An 18,384-nucleotide genomic window follows, 5' to 3' on the forward strand; every position below is an offset into this window, starting at 1 on the left:
TCCTAAATCAAATCAAAATATCACGTACAAATATATTACAATTAACTGTATTAAAAATTAAAGCTCTAGAATATAAATAAAAATTAATACAATTAAATATTATCTAATAAATATTAAATATTATTTAATAAATTAATAAAAAATTAAATTAAAAAATTCAATAGATGATGTTCTTCAATTAAATTTTTCCATTCTCTCGAAGAGCGTATTGAATTTTCTCTCCAACATATTATTCATAACGTTCGTCTCTTATGACGATGAGATTTGTCGTCTTATTCATACGGCAGCGAGATTTGTATAGTGGTAGCTCGTCTTGGCAAAAAGAAATACACATCCAGACGCGTATCGATCTCCTTTTACGATATGACAAGAGGGTAAAGAAAAACGAGAAATAAAAAGGATTGGGGAAAGACACAATGCTGGCTTTTACGACGGCTCTCATGGCCGCTCCATTATCAGGAGGGGTCGTCGGCAAAAGATAAACGCTGGATAAATAAGGAAATGATCACATAGCTTCAACATATATCTATCGATTTTACATTACATTGAGATGCGTTCTGTTGACAAACACGGAAGAAATTAAAGCATTAAAAGAACATTGCGTGTGTGTGTGTGTGTGTGTGTGTGTGTGTGTGTATGTGTGTGTGAGAGAGACGTAATACTTAATCTGAAATTTTTATATGCGAGTTTCTGTTTGATAAATCTCTAAAACAGAGATCGACAAAATAGTTTGCAATAAAATAAATCAATGTCTTTGAATTATATACTATTACAATTAATACATTAATAATTAATCTTTCTCTCTATCTGAAAGCTTTTGAAAACTACTTTTAAAATTATAATTGATAAGAGAAAGAAATTTGCGAATAAAAGTTTCTTGAATGATAAAATATGTAATACGAATAAAAGTTTCTTAAAATGTAATCGTAAAAAAATTATGCGCCACCATGGAAACTATATAAAATTCTAATTTGTTCGCGATTTATTTATGGTAATTTTGAGGACACCGGAACATTAAATCGTTTAAGAGACTCGTTTAAAAGAAAATGCGGATAGTTTCGTGTAAAATATTCATCTCAGATTTACGACCGACTCACATGTTTGAGCATCTCGAGTGCGTTTTAAATGCGAGAGCAAGCAGCTGCGAAAGCATATATAAATGGAGAATAATACACCGCGGATCGTGTTGTGACTCGGAAACCGACGCGACGATAGCGATCGTGAAGTTTCGATCAAATTTGTCTCTCCTCGCGATAATCATTTATTTAAAAAATTCAGCTTTCTACTCTGGCTTTTAAAGTAAATCATCACACAAACGAATAAGTGTGACTCGACTCGCCGTCAATTTGCGAATCCTCGTCTTCGCGCGACGCTAAATTACCGTAAATTTGATTAAGCGCATTTTCTTCGACTCGCTTCAAGACCTCTTATCTGAACATTCATGTCGCCGTAATAAATTTTTACAACGCGAATGCTCCGTGTAATGGAACTGATAATACACTTTCGAAACACATGTCTTGTTCTGCGGTCGCTCAAATTTCGTTATTATAATTAAGAGGTCTGTTGATTTTGTTGTCAATACGATAAGAGATACATTTAATGATATTGTTATTATATTAAGTCAATTTGTTGAGTGTATATTTTGTTGTCAAAATTTTGCAGATCCGAAACGTGCAATCATCGATTGAATTTTTATCATCGCTATTGAGAATTCATCTTGATCGATTTCATTTCGATAATACAACAATTTTACAAACTATGTGAAAAATACATTTTCATTTACACTTTGCATAAAGTTTAATGATTATGCATTTGTTTTGTGTATCAAGATATTTGAGTGATTACAAAATGTTCTTTTGTAAAAAATAAAACATAATATTATTAAGTAAAAATATTGTGAAATATTTTTAATATTGTTAGTATGAGTTCGCGATTACAAAAAAATTATATTGTAACTTTTATTACAATATTTTTCCTGTATATTAGGATACATTTGAGTACCTTTGACAGCAAGGTAGCCCAATATGCTCTCGTTGCTACCAAAATGCCCGAGCATCTTCCACTGCGTCGAACGAGACGTCGATCCTCCTCCTTCTCCTCCTCCTCCTCCTCCTCCTCCTTCTCTTGAATCGCTTTCTGCGCGATCGTTAATTAACATCGCATCCCGATGAATTTCTCATCGGAGCGTGGAAGCTCCGTCGTCACCCAAGCATCGCCACGAGTGATGTTCGCGTTTCACATAATGGCTATTTGCAAGGAATTTACCGTATTATCGCATCACGAGGGCCATTTCAGTTCAACGCGCTTCTCGCAAAGAATTCTGCCAGCAACTATGTTGAATCTCTCACAAAGATCGGTAAATGTCGACAAACACTTTCCCACTACTATCGAATAATTCTCGGCTATTATATCAGACTTTGAAAGTAAACATCAACCGGATCGCGTGAATATATCATGCTTATTAATCAATTAACACCTAATCACGGTTGAAAATAATTCAATTATATTCAGATAGTATAATTCGACGATGCAAAACATCTCAAGCGAGATCTGTCATTCCTCCGATATGGTCAATTTCTATTTCATCAAACGTCATGTAGAAGATGACGGCTACATATTGTATATATTCTCACGTCACTCGCGTCTTCAAGCGTGGAATAAAGTAGAAATATCCGTAAAAGGTAAATTTCCAGAATTCTGATCTACGAATTGCATGACATAGAGAAAAGGTACGAAATAAAAATTGAAATATCGAAGGATTGGCCGATCTTACTCGAGAATTTCGCGCGTTCCCTCGAGATGCATCGGAGAAGTTGATCCCCGGTTGGATTCTCGCAAAGATAAATCGCCGACGAAGAGATACAAGTTGCGCTTTGCGCACACGATGCGCACGTCGCGTGCGACCGCGCTGGACTAAAGGCCTTAAGGTGAACATACTCGCCTCTCGCCTCGAGATTTTTCCGCGAGTCGCGCCTGCGTGTGGGTGTCCTCCCGTCCTCGCGAGGCGTAAGTGCACGCCGGTGTGCGCGTGCACACTGTTAAAAAGGGTCGAGAGTGCACCGGTTGACTTACGCAAACGTCTATTGACCACTATAAATAAAGCGGCTCCCCTTTCGTACCTTAGAAATGGTAGCGCCTTTTCGCGTAAAGACGCTTCATCGATCTGTCATGAACGTATTGCGGTCAGTTAAGTTATGATTTTTAATCCTGCCTCGAAATGTCAAATTAATACTTTCTGTACGAATTATTTTGTCGGTTAAAAGTTATCTTTACCATGGAATTTGTGGAATATTTTCGTATCGTACTGTAGATTACAGAATGAATCATCAAGAGCTTGAATGTCTCTATTAAGCTTGAAAATTGTGTAGAAAATACGATTTGAACGACTTCAAATATATTTCTTTCGTTCAATATTTAATATGAATTAAAAGAATCAAACAAGTAAGATAACTTTATATTTTTTTCTTCTTAGGGTCATCTTGTTTAATTCTTTTTTCTAAGTTCAGAATCATTTCAATATAATATACAATTATAAATTTGTAATAACGTTAGCAGTAATATGCCTATCTTTAAATCTAGTTTCAATTCTAAATTCATAATTTGATTTTCGAAGAAATGCTATTTATTTTCAATCAAAGTTAATTTCAATAATTTATTAAATATTAATATAAAATATTCTAATTTTCCTCTTTGCCATATTATTTTTCGCTATATTATTATTGATATATACTAATTATAAATATAAAATTATAAAAAATATAAATATAATTAATATAATATTTTCTATTTTTTGTATTTTTCTATTATTATTTATATAATTTATAACGCTTATATAACATTGCCTTTTCACTTAATTTTGAAAATTTGAGTAGTATCTAATCTTTTCAAATCAAGTAATTTAGTTCATTAATGTATATAAAATTTCATTTTTTTAAAAAATATTTTATAATCAAAAATTCTATCTCATGTCTTTCTCAGTTAAATTATCACAATAGACGAATTTCTTCACCAACGCAAAATAAAAACTTATTCGCTTTAATTATAGTCATTTGCAATTTAAGTATTTGATCGTATACTGAGAAGCATGCATACTGAGTTATATAAACTTTATACACTGTAAAGAAAAGAAACGGAATAGTCCCCGAATAATATAACAATTTTATATAATATTATATTACGACCATATATATATATATATATATATATATATATATATATATATATATATTATTTTTTTAATAGTCGCTATAAAATCGTAATAATCTAATAATCGAGTTTTATTTGTAATCGTCGAGAAACAGATCAAGCCTACAACACATAGCATTATCACAATGCACGAGCCAGAGAATTCGTTATTGATTGAAGTGTGGGCGCCAGAGTGATGATTAGATAAATGGCAAAGAGACGACAATGAAATGAGCGCACCAAGGCGTCCACTCTGACTCGTGTGTCATCGAGACGGAGGAAACCGATCATCATCCATCAGAAGCAACGAATAAAATATAGGGATTAATCGACGCCAATGTGTCTATCGGCAAACTCCTCGGAATAATGCAATAATGTAAATATAATTTCCGCATCGAAAGAAAATCAAAGAAAATTATTGTTGTATCGCGAAATATGTATATCAGAATATAATACACCACATAATTTCGAATCGATCATTCTACAAAGAAACGATATAGCAACTTTATTTTATATAATACTTGAGCGTATGCCACTTCAATTTATTTCCCCGCTAATTTGAATTTCCATCTCTCAAGCGCTCATTAAAAATTTATACGCAAAACAAGAGTGATCCGACATGCTGGAACGACGATTAATCGAGTAATTTCGCGGATATAAAGCTTCTTACTTTCCCCGACGCGAAGGTTCGTTCACCCTGCCGATTATGCGAATACGCAAACGCGCTCGATAGCTGTAACCTAGATTAATCGAGCCGCATAAATCAGTCGAGCCGGCGTCAAATATTTTCGCGCTATTTTCGCGTAAACGCGCTCTTCTCTCGCTCCGATAAGCTCGCGCGTGTATAAACGACAGCTTAGCTATATAAATCATACTTAACCCCCTTAACCCGCGCATATGATGTAATGTGGTTAGTTACACATCCAAGCGCATCCGGCGTAATAATTATAAACTGATCGAAACTGATCGGAAATTAAGCATCTTTTTGGAGTAATTCTTTTAAACATCTCTTGGAACGCATATTTAGATTAATTAAAAGATGAAAATAAAATAAAATATTGGAGTATTAAAAAGCGACTTATCAATTATTCGATCATATTTATGTCATGGATTACTTGTGCTATTGATCCCATTTCTCTTCAATATTTTTTTAATTAAATGAGATATGTCCTGTTCGTTCTTTCGTGCAAATATCCCATGGGAAATATAATTTTAATCTAGCGCTATCGAGAGTACCAGCACAACTGTTAATTAAACAAGTTATGTATATTGCTTTCCACCGAACGTGATGATTAGCAAACAGATACATTCTCTTGAAAAGTATCTCTCTCTCTCTCTCTCTCTCTCTCTCTCTCTCTCTCTCTCTCTCTCTCTCTCTCTCTCTCTCTCTCTCTCTCTCTCTCTCTCTCTCTCTCTTCAGAATTCAATATAAAAATATTCTATCATATAAACTTTTATATTTTAATGAGCTTTCCTGCAACTTAGCAAATATCCGCGATATATATTTATTCACAATTAAAAGAGAAATAGATTTTAGTAATTTCACGTCCTAACGCCTTGTGTGCGCAATAACTTTTTGCTTATAATCGATTATATTATAGCCGCTATTACGCAATTCGCTTTTATCGCTTGCTTTCATCTCAGATAATTAAAATCATAATATATCGAGAACGTGCGTTTCTGTATTCTTTTAAATTTATTATTTATTCCAAACCTTTATTCGCTCGTAAAATCTAACTATACGAATTAATCTCGAGAAATTATTGCAGACCTGAAACTGCGAAAAGACTTATTTTTACAACACGCATCCAAAAGCTTATATCAAAATTACATATAGTGAAACTTTCGAGCGCTTCTTGATAATCAAACGAGCGTAATTACTACATTAATTATCTGGAATGCCGGTCGCGTCAGCTGAATTTAATCGAATCGTCTCGACAGGTTTCGATATCGAATTTTTTTCTCTCAAAGGTTACGAGGAGAAAAAGTGCAAGCGAGATCGATTAACACGCGCTCTCCCGCTTTTCCAAGTGTAAGTGCGAGTGTTAATGAAAGCGCCGGTGGAATAATCTTTCTCTCTCTCTCTCTCTCTTTCTCTCTCTCTCTCTCTTTCTCTCTCTCTCTCTCTATCTATCTATCTATCTTTTATTGGCAATGGATCTACGTTAGTCGGTTGTTCTAACTCGATTTTCGAGAGGGAAAGAGAGGCGACTGGAAAACCGGTCGCGAGATGACGGATAAAAGCGATTAGCCAGTTACGCGTGTGCCGCACCGGTTCATTTTCCGCTCAGGCTGTTTTTCCACGCGGCGTGAAATCGGAAAAGTGCCGGGGACGCCAGTGCACGCACTCGCGCGGTTAATACATATTTACGCACTCGGTAAACCATACGCACTTTCTATACGAGACAGAGAGGCCGCTGTCCAGCGGTGGATTATCGTTCCGACGAAGGAATCGCAACGAAAGAGGACGAGAAAGAGGAAGCCTCACTTCGGGAACTTTGAAATTTATAACTACCACTTGTACACTCCGAGTTAACTTCTTCCGAACTTAGTTTGATATTCTCTTCGATAATATTTCACGCATATTTACTCAACTAAAATAAACGATATGAAATATTTTATTCGCATTATAAATTGACTTTGATCGATAATACAAGTTTATTATTATTGAATTAATATTCCGATGAATTGTTCGCGAGTCCTCAACAAATTGAGCATCGTTTTTTTTTATTTTTTTATAAAACGCCGATTTTCCTTAATTGACAGTTGATACATCGCGCGAAGCGAATGGACCTCGTGTGTCGCAATTACCGCAACAATTTGCCGGAGCTGCCGGCGGGCAGATTGATTTCCGCCGATATCGATGATTCAATCAGTTTTGCCGATAGTCTTTGTGTAGCCGACTATACATAAATTGTTTTCATAGCATAGTCTTATTGTTTCTACATTAACTGTCATTTATTTTCAATGTAATTTATTTACGTGCAAGTAATATTTTTATTGAAATATTTTTATTGATGGTCTTTTTTTAATTTTAATTATATTAATTTCTTTTGATTTTTTAGCTGTTTGTATCTTTGAGATCTGTATCTCGAACGAGACGTGCATTATTATAAAAAAAACGGTGACGTTTGAGAAGAGACTGTCGTGAGAGGAAATTTATACGACATAGGATTACGTAAAAATGAAAGCTTTAAAAAAAATAGTATGAAGAAAAATAAAGAGAGAGGGAGGGAGAAGGGGAAAAAGACAAGGTCGAGCTCGCGTGTTTAAACAAACTTTGTTTAATTAACTAATGAGCCTCGCCTACTGTCACGTGACTTGGCACTTGTTTGACAGATGCACCCCTCATCGTTGCGTGTCGAGTTTTGTCAAGATACACGTGGATGCGCCGGGATGGGAAATCGCCGGTTAAACATGACGGAAAGAATCGTGGTAATTGAACCATTTGCATATTTGGCTTTCGGTCATTGCCTTACATTGTACTCTCTATAGAGAAATATTAATAGATAATATTTTTATTATTTACATTTTATTGACACAACCTTTTTACGCATTATGTAGCTTTATATTAATTTACTGTTTATTTATATAGATACAAACTTTATTATTTATGTATATATAAAATTAAAACTATTAATGTTTTATATAATCGAAATAAGAATAATAAAAATTTATGCATGAAAAGGAATAAAACTGTGAAAGTCGATAGTCGTTTTGTTGCTGAATTACAATAACGCGAAGTATAGCTTCAAGACGATGAAACAAATTATGACGAGAGCGTGTCGAATCACCAACGGGAGAAGAACGTAATTGGGTTAAATGCCAAATAATAATCTTAAAACTCCTGCCGCGCCGCGCAGCTGAAAGCACAGTTGCATATAACCGCGCGCGCTCATTAGCTGCACTGCACCGCTATGCAACTGCGAACCGTAATGCCGGTCGTTTCGTCTGTCGCAATAGTGGTCTGATCTACTGAAGAAATTTTTCATAATGCCGCCTTGTTATTCTCTCGATGAAATGAAAAAAATGTCGAAAGTATTGGACAGAAACGCAGTTTCGCTTTTTGCGTTTTTGTAATTATTAAGCAAAACGATTTAAAAATTATTTTAATCCACGTTAAGTTTCTCCCAAAACATAAAAGAAATTTTTTTACGTATTTGAATATTTCTTCTATTATAAGAAAAAGTAATTTTGTGTATATATTTAATATTTTTTTATATTATATATATATATATATATATATATATATATATATATATATATATGTATGTTTATATTAATACATAGTACTCTGTAAAACATATAAAAATATATATATTATATTTTTACATATTTATATCGTATATAAAGTTTTCGATATTATATAAAATTATTTTAAAGTCTGTTAAAAAATAAATTTCTGTGATAAGTTACAATGTTGTCTCCGTAATATCTCTGAATTTTCAGAAATTTTTGAATTAGGAAAAATAATTTCTCAGAGAGAGAGAGAGAGAGAGAATATATTACAGCGTTGAAAGATGAGGAGGAAGGGTATCGGAGGTTTTCTCTTCAGGATGGCGAATACGATGTAGAAACTACCGAAAACGAGAGTAGATTCAACGAGCGTTCATGGAGGAGTCAACGCGACAATTCGAGTTAAGGCGATCCTTGAATAGGAATATTAGCGTAGATGTCGAATGGGGGAATACGCAGAAATTTCGCTATGATGTTCGCAATCTCGAGAAAACCGACGGCGCCGGTGGGCATTTTCTCGTGTGCTTTAATAAAATTTCGACAAGCGTAGATAATACATCGTTGCCATTAGATGACGCGAGAGAAATTTCTTTTTCTGTGAAAAAATCCCTGATGTTTATTACTCTAATTTAAAGAAAGAAAGTTATCGATTTTTAAATTATGAAATAACGGCAAGTGATATTGGAATCTTTTAAATTTTTTGACATATCTTCCTAAAACTGAGCAATATTAAATATTTAAATTCTACGAAATACAGATTTTTTTAAAATTTTAATTCTTTCTTGTTAAACAAATTGATGGAAATTAAGATTTTTTTTTACTTTGATGTTTCGATATTTTCGATCCAATGAAGAAACGTCACTCTAAACATCTTTCAACGAAAATAGTGGGAAAAGTAGCACGGTGAAGTCATCCGAGCGTCGTACAAAGGAAACGAGAAGAACGAAACGAGGAGTGAAGACGAGAAGTCTCGGTGAATATTCAGTGAGCTGTGCGAGGAAGCGAATGATGCGGGGGTGGCTTAAAGAGAGAAGACATTAAACTAGCATTAGTAGAAATGTCAGATGAGACAATGACATTCTCCTGCTCGTAATCTCGATGACATTTCTTGTGAATTTATTTATTATTAATTTTTGCTTATATCCCATATTTTTTTGGATATAGATTTTGAAATATTTTATTTAACGCTCTAAAAGCTAATATATCAAAAACATGATGATAATTCTCGTCGAATGAACGCGACTTAGAGACAGTTGACGAGACCGATCTTTAACATTTCTGGGGAATTGATTAATTAATTAATTAAATAATCAATCGCGAATATGTTTATATAATACCAATTTGATTGACAATATTGTCAATTTTTTCTGATATTGCTAAATAAATAATAACGCGTAAGGAATTCCCCAGAAATGTTAAAGATCGGTCTCGTCAACTGTCTCTAAGTCGTGTTCATTCGATGAGAATTATCATAATGTTACCTTATGCTCGAGCGAATGGAAACGGCGAATAGTTCGACGGTCTGATACGATGATTTATGGATGAAAAAGGAGCAAAAAAGATTGATGTATTCGTCGACATTGATCTCGTTAACGGACACGCTCGTTTCTATCCTATGGATTCTTACAAATTGGCAGGAGCCGTTAAAATGACATCCGGTCGCGCGAGATGAACGCATAAGTTTACGGACCAGCGGAACAGAATAGAGGAAAACAAAAGCGATTAATATTTCAAGTCACTTAACAAAGATCTAATAAAACACTATCGAATTTTTTTGGATGCTTAAATGCCAAGGAAAAAAAAATGGCAAGAAACTGCATTTTCAAAAAGAGAGAAAGATTCAATCAAAATTTGTTGCTGTATTAACATGATAATATCATGGCATAATTTATTTTGTAAATATCCAATAAAAATATAATGAAAACTGATATGCACAAATAAAATAAATATAAAATGAATATATTTATAATTCGACGATAGAGATAAGAAACGCTAAATTATTTAATAAACTCGTTTAACCGACTTGTTTGTTTTTAAAATTATTAGATAGACTATGTCTCATTATCTTTACATAATTCATACAGAATGGCCGTTTCATATTCCCGCTTCGTCCTGAAGATTTCGTTCTCCTTTTTTTTTTCACCAACGATGCACTCCGCCGACTTCGCGGCTATTGATACTTTGCCGGTGTTGTAGCTTCATAAATAATTAAATATTGCGCTCGGTACGGCGCATAAATTACTCTTAGCGCGCGTTTAACGAATAATTAAGCCTCTCTCGCGTGAATAAATTATCACCGCAAGAGTGCACGAAAATATTGTCAGTTTTTCGCGATTAATTGATAAAAACAAATTGTATCTTGTAAAAAATTAAAACGGCAAATAGAAAGCGATTCATTTTTAAACATTGATAAATGGTACAAATTGAATTTTCCAAAGCGAGCGTTAATAAAAGTGTGAGTTAACGGGTAGCAGTTAACATGTAACAGCGGTCGCGAAGTGTGCAATAGTTTTATACGCCGGTCGTTCGAGAGAGGAAACGCTGAAACGAGCGCGTTATATAGCGAGCAATAAAACCACAGGCGCGAGCCGGGTTTAAAACCAACGAAAAGGAACCGTGAATGGCCGCCTGCGATGCATTAAACATTCTCCGTATATTCCGTCGTTCACTCAGTCGACGATTCGCTCCATTGGCACCGTAACACGCCTTATCGATATTCTCCCCATAACTCGAAAATGAATTGACTCGATTGCCTTAATACACATTTCCATTCTAGTTTAATTATCGTTACGTCGCGATCGTACCCCCTATAATTATCGCGTCACCCGATTATATATGTAGACGTCTTCGCTATATCTTTAACATATATAATAACTTTACGCAATTAAGTAATTTAATATAGTTAGCGAACCGGTCAAGTGACGAAGGTGGTTTAATTTTCATCGTTAGAATCTCGTTTCCCAACAGAGTGCGAGCAAATCGACGCTTGTCGAATTCAAGAGAGACCCATTACTATCCCCATTTTAAACCTCCTAATCCCTCGCAATCACATTACGATCGATCAAGAGCGGACTCCAATGTTACGATTTCGCGCCCTTTACGATCGTCTGGACGCCGCTTAAGTCTTGCGCGCAAGTGCATGTGCACGTGTCCTCGAATGCTACTGTGACATAGCGTTTTACGGGCGTTTTATAGCGTGACTTCGGGTAGATTCGTCGGGATTTAAAAGAATGGCACTCGGGAGAGGATATTGCTGTCTACACCCGCTGTTGTTCGCCCGTCCGTCTCCGGAAGGCACGGCCTGCAATTTCGGTTTAATGATGACAGGTCGAAGTTCGAACAATGTCCCTGATCTTGCGAAAGCGAACGAGACTATAAAGAAAAGCGGCTGAAAATTGCTGTACGTCCCTACCTCTGTCGGGTTTTATTATATATAATAGTTTTTTTGATAGAATTTTTTTTTTTTTTTTTTTTTTTTTTTTGTCTTTATTCAGTATCACACATTTTGCGTGAAATTATTGCGTTTTCTCTCTGATTTATTTCATAAAGCAGCATATGTCTTATTCATATATTCGCGAATTTAAAATTCATCCGTTTTTCAAGAGAAATTAAAGTGCAAGTAAAATTAAATATGTTTTTGAAAATAACATCTAAACACAATATTGAAGCTTTCTAAATGTATTTCAATCTTTTTATAGATACTTTAAACTACAGCAACACATGATAGATTATATCGGATTCATAAAAAAGTCTCTAAAAATATCTGTAGCTTTCATTTTCAAGAATGTATTAATACAATTACATTTTGTATTATATATATATTTGTTGTTATGTTATATTAAATATTTATAGACCAAAAGAATTAATAAATTATTAAATATTATTATCAAGTTATCACAAAAATTTATATATATATATATCATGTAGTTTGATGCGAGCAACATATTCTGTCGAATACTTTTCGCAAGAGAGTAGGCCTTTCGGAATAGAGTATTCGTCATCGCCTTATCTGAGGAATGTCAGAAGAGCGGACGAGCCGCGAAAATAGGAAAGACGGATATGTAATCTTCTGTATGTAATCATCGTGACGTACGGATTGAAGCGACGCCCGCCTGGCGTGCTATTTTAATGCGAGAGATGATGATCGATTAAGTATTCCACGCACGGCAAACAGGACGCCGTAATTGATCGCACGTCTCGCGATTTTTCACGCGTCGCGAAACCCGAGCATCACGCCCTGAAAATACCGTAACGAGAATTCCTCGTGACTCGAAGCCTCGAGGAGAGATTCTTTTCAAACGTGCTTGCGTCCTGCGAGTCTCTCAAGTCTCGCGACGATATCTGATAAGAATTTGAAAAGCTAAAAGTTGCCACTCAAAAAAATATTTTGCTAATGAAGATCGATTTCTAGATGTCTCAATTAAAATTTATCGCTACTTTTTCTATCTGTTGGAATATTGTTTATCATTTATAGAATTTATAGCAGCAATATTCTAGCGATACTTCTAGAAAATTTAGATCCCATTGGCAAATATTAATCACAAATATAATTGTCCTTGACAATAGGCCTTAAAGATAGGCATCGCGGAAAAATTTTCTGTCTAAATTACACTAATAGTACAGATATAAATTCTGTCTTTGTCATTTAAATTGATCAAGTGAAAAATATATGCAGTATCATAATAATTTATCTGCTTCAGTTAATTTTTTACACCTAGAAAATTTTTGTTTGAAGTTTCAAGATTATTTTTTTGAGTGATGCTTTTTGCATAAAAAAAAAAAAAAAAAAAAAAAAAAAAAAATCATTTCTTTCGATAAACATATTTTGTCAGTAAAAATTTCCACGGGGATTACTTTTGGATACAATATTATTGTAAATGTTTATTTTGTTATAATACTAAAGATGGAAATATATTATTTTTCGGATGTATTTCTTGTTAAATAATAAATCAATTTATTGAGTTTTACGCGAGTGTGGGCTCAAATAGGTTGAATAGATTGTAGTAATTCACAAATTTCGAAATGTAATAGACGAAGCAAAGCTTTGAGCACCTCTGTGAGGGATTGGACGCGTGTCTCGCTCAAGGGTTCACGGTTCCCAGATGAATCATTAACGCTGGAGAGGCAAAATAATATAATCCCACCTCTGCGATAAATCCGTCCCGCTTTGCACATATATATAATATAACTTTCGATCTTTGCATCGCGCAAGGACGATATATCACCGTATCGATTGTCCGCCCTCGAGTTCTGCACGAGTCGAGAGCAGCAACGATAAAGAGAGGAGAAAGAGATAGAGATCGCACGCACGTTCTTTTCAGAATCTTTTGGCGTCTCCGTCTTCCTCCGCTTCTCTTATAATCGCACGTGGGCGAGGATGAGAAGTATAAGAACGGAAATCGAAAGGCAAAATCATGACGTGTATAATCGTACAATTATTCTACAAAATATAAAATGTATGTAACAAAAAAAAAATATTTAAAATAAACTGCGCACAAATACCTTTAAAATTAACTTCTTGAAATAATATTATGAATAAGATACGGATTATAAAATAGAATATTTAAAAATTATATTACAAATAATTGAAAAAATTCTCGTGAAAGTATATATAAATTTCTCAGATGAATAGTCGCGGATAAATAGAAATATGTATCAAAAGAGGAGAGAAAGCCAAGTGACGTTATCGAGACGGACAGGCGGTCAAAGAAACCGAGCGGCCGCTTATAAACGCGGAAAAAAAAATGGCCGAAATAAATTTTTATGACAGGATGATTTGTATTACAGATGTCTCGTTAGTTTCCTCGCACAGAAAGCTCCCGATAAAATTCACGCACCGCGGGATACCGTTGCATCCTCTTTGCGAGGAGAAAGCGTACGAAATTCCGTCGCGCGGATATCCAGGGCTCGTCCTGGACTTCTGGCGTTGATCGATCGAGAGCGGGGAACGTGTCAGCGAGCCACCGTCATCTCCATCATCTACTCGAGCGGGGAAAATGGAGCGTGGAGGAAAAATCGTCGGGAGAAGTCGTCAGAGACCGAATGACTCGAGTGGTTGACGTCACGTCGTTCAAAAGCGACTTTTCGTCTCTCGCGACGAGAGATGCCTCTCGACACGCGTGAAGATCGAAAAAAAAGCACCTTTCCCGGAAGCCCGGCTCGATAAAGCCTCAAACGAGCTTACCTTCGAGATTCGCCATGGAGAACCTGTAGCTGTCGATCCTCGGCGTGTTGATGTCAGAGTTAAAGGGCCTGAGGGTCGCCGAGCTTACATTGTCAAGACCCTGCAACACAAAAGATAGCAAACATGTTAAACTTGAGCCTCGCTGCAACCCAGAGAGTTCGATCTGCCGCAGTATGTTAAGCGAGGGTAGAGAGGGCAATGACCTACTACTAGTTATCTCTCTCGTTCCGAAGAATTCCTCGAACGAGAGAATGTAAAAGTTTTGTTTACATTTAGAGAAAGATTAAGATAATAATGTAACATGATATAATACCAATAATAAATTTAACAAATATAATAAATTCACAAAATAGATAGATATCAATACTTAAAAAATGCCAACATCATCGGTTTCTTTAAATACACGACATAAAAGGATGAAATGATAAAAAAATACATTTAATGGATAAAATTCAGTGCTACTTTTATCTTTTTCTTTGGACGCTGGTTCGGATTTCTTTCTATTTTGCATAGTATCAATGAACCATGGACACGAATGTATTCTTGATATCTGAATCGTCAACCGAAAAATGTGATATCCCACGTGTAGGGGAAAAAATGCGGTATTCACAGAGTGAACCCGCGTGAGAAGCGAGTCAGACATTTCTTCGACCTCGTCGCCTCGAGAATTCAAGTCGATCCGTAATCCGTTCGAGATCCCTTTACGTTTCCAACTCTCGCCGACGATATGATTTGTACAAAGCCGTCAGATTCGTTCACCCAATTTCCGCCAGATAATTCCTGATAACGGTGTGCTATATAAGGGGAAGAAATTGATTTTATACGACGGCTGTATATATGAGGGGATCATCGGATTTCATAATGGTCTTTTCTAAAATTTTATCTACTTTTCCATTTTCTTGACACAACATATAGAATCCAATTTTCTCTCGTCCTTTATTTTTTATGTTAAATAAAACTAAAAGTTCCCTGGCAACTGAATTAATTTATTAAATGATGAAAAGCTTAATGCTTTTAAAATGTTAAAAGATAATTTTTTAATACTACCGTGAATGTTTCCGGTTTACTTTTTAAATAATTTTGGATTATGCATAACTGATCTTTTATTTGTGTGCTGTACATCTGGAATAATAATGTTGACTCGCAATTCATTTTTCATTTACCTCATTTAGATGAGATGTTTTTTATACAAAAAATATTCATGATGTTCCGGTTTTCACCAGGCTGGCTTATCAGAAGATTAATCGAGAGAGAAAAAGACAGACGCGATACTATCTACTTCAAAATTAGTCTCCTCGTCGATCGTGATAATTAATCTTCGGAAAGCGACTACCCTTAGTTGCGATATATGAGTAATTAATACACTCGCATAGTTTTTTAGAAATTCCAAGAAAATTAGCCAAGGTTGTAAAGTGCACTGCATATCTTGAGTAGCTCCCATAGTGAGCGCAATTTTAATAAAGAATTTCATTAAAGAAAAATATTTACATTAAAAATCTGAATCCGACTTCATATTTTAATAATAATAATCTAATAATAATGAAAAAACAATATTTATTTGAAAAGTTGTTAAGAAAAAATGCTTGATATAGGGTAAACTAGCATATGATGGCCATAGGCTATAATTTTTTCAATAATCGCTACATAGTGCGCTTTTTTATTCATTATCAAAGATAATCGATATTTACAGTAGTTTATGTGCATACATTATTCGAAATAACGATATTGTGAATCTTATATCATATTTTTACTTTTGACTACCTACAAAGTTTTTCATTTGTCCACTAAAAACTGTTATAACGTCGAATAAATGACAGTTAAGCTATCGTAATCGACGTTAGACATATTATAAAGGTATGTAAATTGTTATATGATTTTAAATTGCTCTATAATTTTTATTTTCGTTTTCACTATTTTTTTATCAATATTATGGCCATCTTTCCGTCACTATGGTTAGGTATCATCCTTTCCTTAAAAACTTGGGTAAACTTGGGTAAGATGACCCATGCTTATGCTGTACTATTTTGATGATATAAAATTTCTATGAAATATTTTCCTTTCAATTTCGATAATATTACGTAATTTAAACTTCAGTGAAAATATAATATGCCAAACACTATTAAAAAAATAACAAAAATAAAAGTATTATATGTATTTTGCATTTTAAAAAACTATGGCCATCTTACCCGGCGAGTTTACCCTACACATCTCTTCTTCTAAGAAGAAAAATAAAATTAAGGTAAGAACCTTTATTAGAGGTGAAAATTTTATTTTTAACAGTTATTTCCGAGCGAGATAAAAATAAAGTAGCCTTTGTGTTATCAGCAAGTCGGCGACACGTAGTTGATTAGCCGGCGCTGCCTTTCAACGTTCTGCGCGTTGAAATCGTGCCAGCGACGACGAGGTTTGCCGCTTCTAAGGATGGATAACGCGCCTTGTATAATCACGCCTTTATGCGGACTAACCTGGTCGGCATGCATCGATAACCCTAATGAAGTGAACGACCTGGACGCGGTGACTATACTGGGTCACTTAAGTTTAACGCGCGAATCGGGTAGCTCGATACAATGTAAATAGATCACCTTAGTGTCAAACGGAAACTCGTCATGTAAATTGTCTTGTAAAAGAAATTTATAAACAGCCAAGCGATATACATGTATGCGAGCAAACATTCCTCTTTTAGCGAATTGCAAATTTATATAGTTGTCGGTCTGCGAAAATCAATCAAAGGTATGTAGGTATATTCTCGAAGTTCTTCGTGTATTTTAATCGTTATGAATATTTCAAGTACGAGATATATGTTTTCAAACGCAACCGCGTGCACAGACAACGCTATATATTATTATTTGTACGTGTACGATCTCAATTGCGGCTCGTAAAATCATTGTATTTGACGTAATTCGTGAAATTGTTAGAGGCACTGATTCCCGTAAATTTTCAACAAGCGGACGAATGTGAAAGTATATTTAATTATTAATCGCGGTAATTTATTTTCGATATGTATAAATTTTATAATAACTGAAATGATAAAAAAGTGCATTTTATATAAATTTTAAGTCTGAAAAAAAAGATTGAAAAAATATTTAGCAGTTAATTCAAGCGACACTTAGAAATCCCTTATATGTATCTCGATAATAAATGGACACATTATCTAATGGATAAGTCATAATTAATAATCGCCTTTCAATTTTTCGGGTGAAAACTTTCCAGAAAGATCGGCGCATTTTTCCGGGAATTTCACGAATGTCTCTCCATAAAGCCCTCTTGAATTGGGGAATTTCACATTCTATTTATACCGGATTCGTTTTATTTCGTTCAATTCTTCCCGTTCGCACTCGACGTATCGTATCGTATCGGCGACGGGAGTTCGGCGCGTGTGGGTGTGGTGAACGACCCGCTTAACCATCATTCGGCCACAACCGGCGCAACAATTAGATCCGTACGGATAAGGCTCTTCCTGTAACGCGAAACCCGTGGACGTTACGCCCATATCTGTTTCGCGTTCATATTTATGTGTATTACCGTAACGATATACCCAGGAATATCGCGCTGAAGCTCGGCGTAAAAAGAGCTCTCTATCGGTACAGAGCTATTCTAGCCAACATTTTACGGCGACTTCATTTAACGATCTTTTTCTTTTTTTTTTTTTTGTTTTTTACTTCCTCCTTCCTCTAATACAATGTTCTCTTCCTAACTTTTAAAGTAGTAATATCAGAAGTTTCCCCGAGAAAGTATCTTACAGGGAAGATACTTTATTTAATCCGATCCTATAGTGTTTC

General features: G+C 34.9%; 1 protein-coding gene across 5 annotated transcripts in view; it reads right to left on the reverse strand.

Moving 5' to 3' along the window:
- The window catches only part of LOC140672644 (uncharacterized), a 132,211-nt gene that overhangs the window by 12,581 nt on the left and 101,246 nt on the right, over positions 1-18,384 (reverse strand). For 4 of the 5 annotated variants that reach the window (XM_072904951.1, XM_072904950.1, XM_072904948.1 and 1 more), the window contains one exon: positions 14,606-14,705. In XM_072904951.1, the coding sequence (XP_072761052.1) occupies positions 14,606-14,705 (100 nt within the window). Of the gene's footprint in view, positions 1-2,001; positions 2,920-14,605; positions 14,706-18,384 lie in introns of those variants that run through there. The other variant, XM_072904952.1, reaches the window with a different exon arrangement.

The sequence above is a fragment of the Anoplolepis gracilipes genome, chromosome 13, assembly GCF_047496725.1.
Source record: "Anoplolepis gracilipes chromosome 13, ASM4749672v1, whole genome shotgun sequence".
NCBI lineage: Eukaryota > Metazoa > Arthropoda > Insecta > Hymenoptera > Formicidae > Anoplolepis > Anoplolepis gracilipes.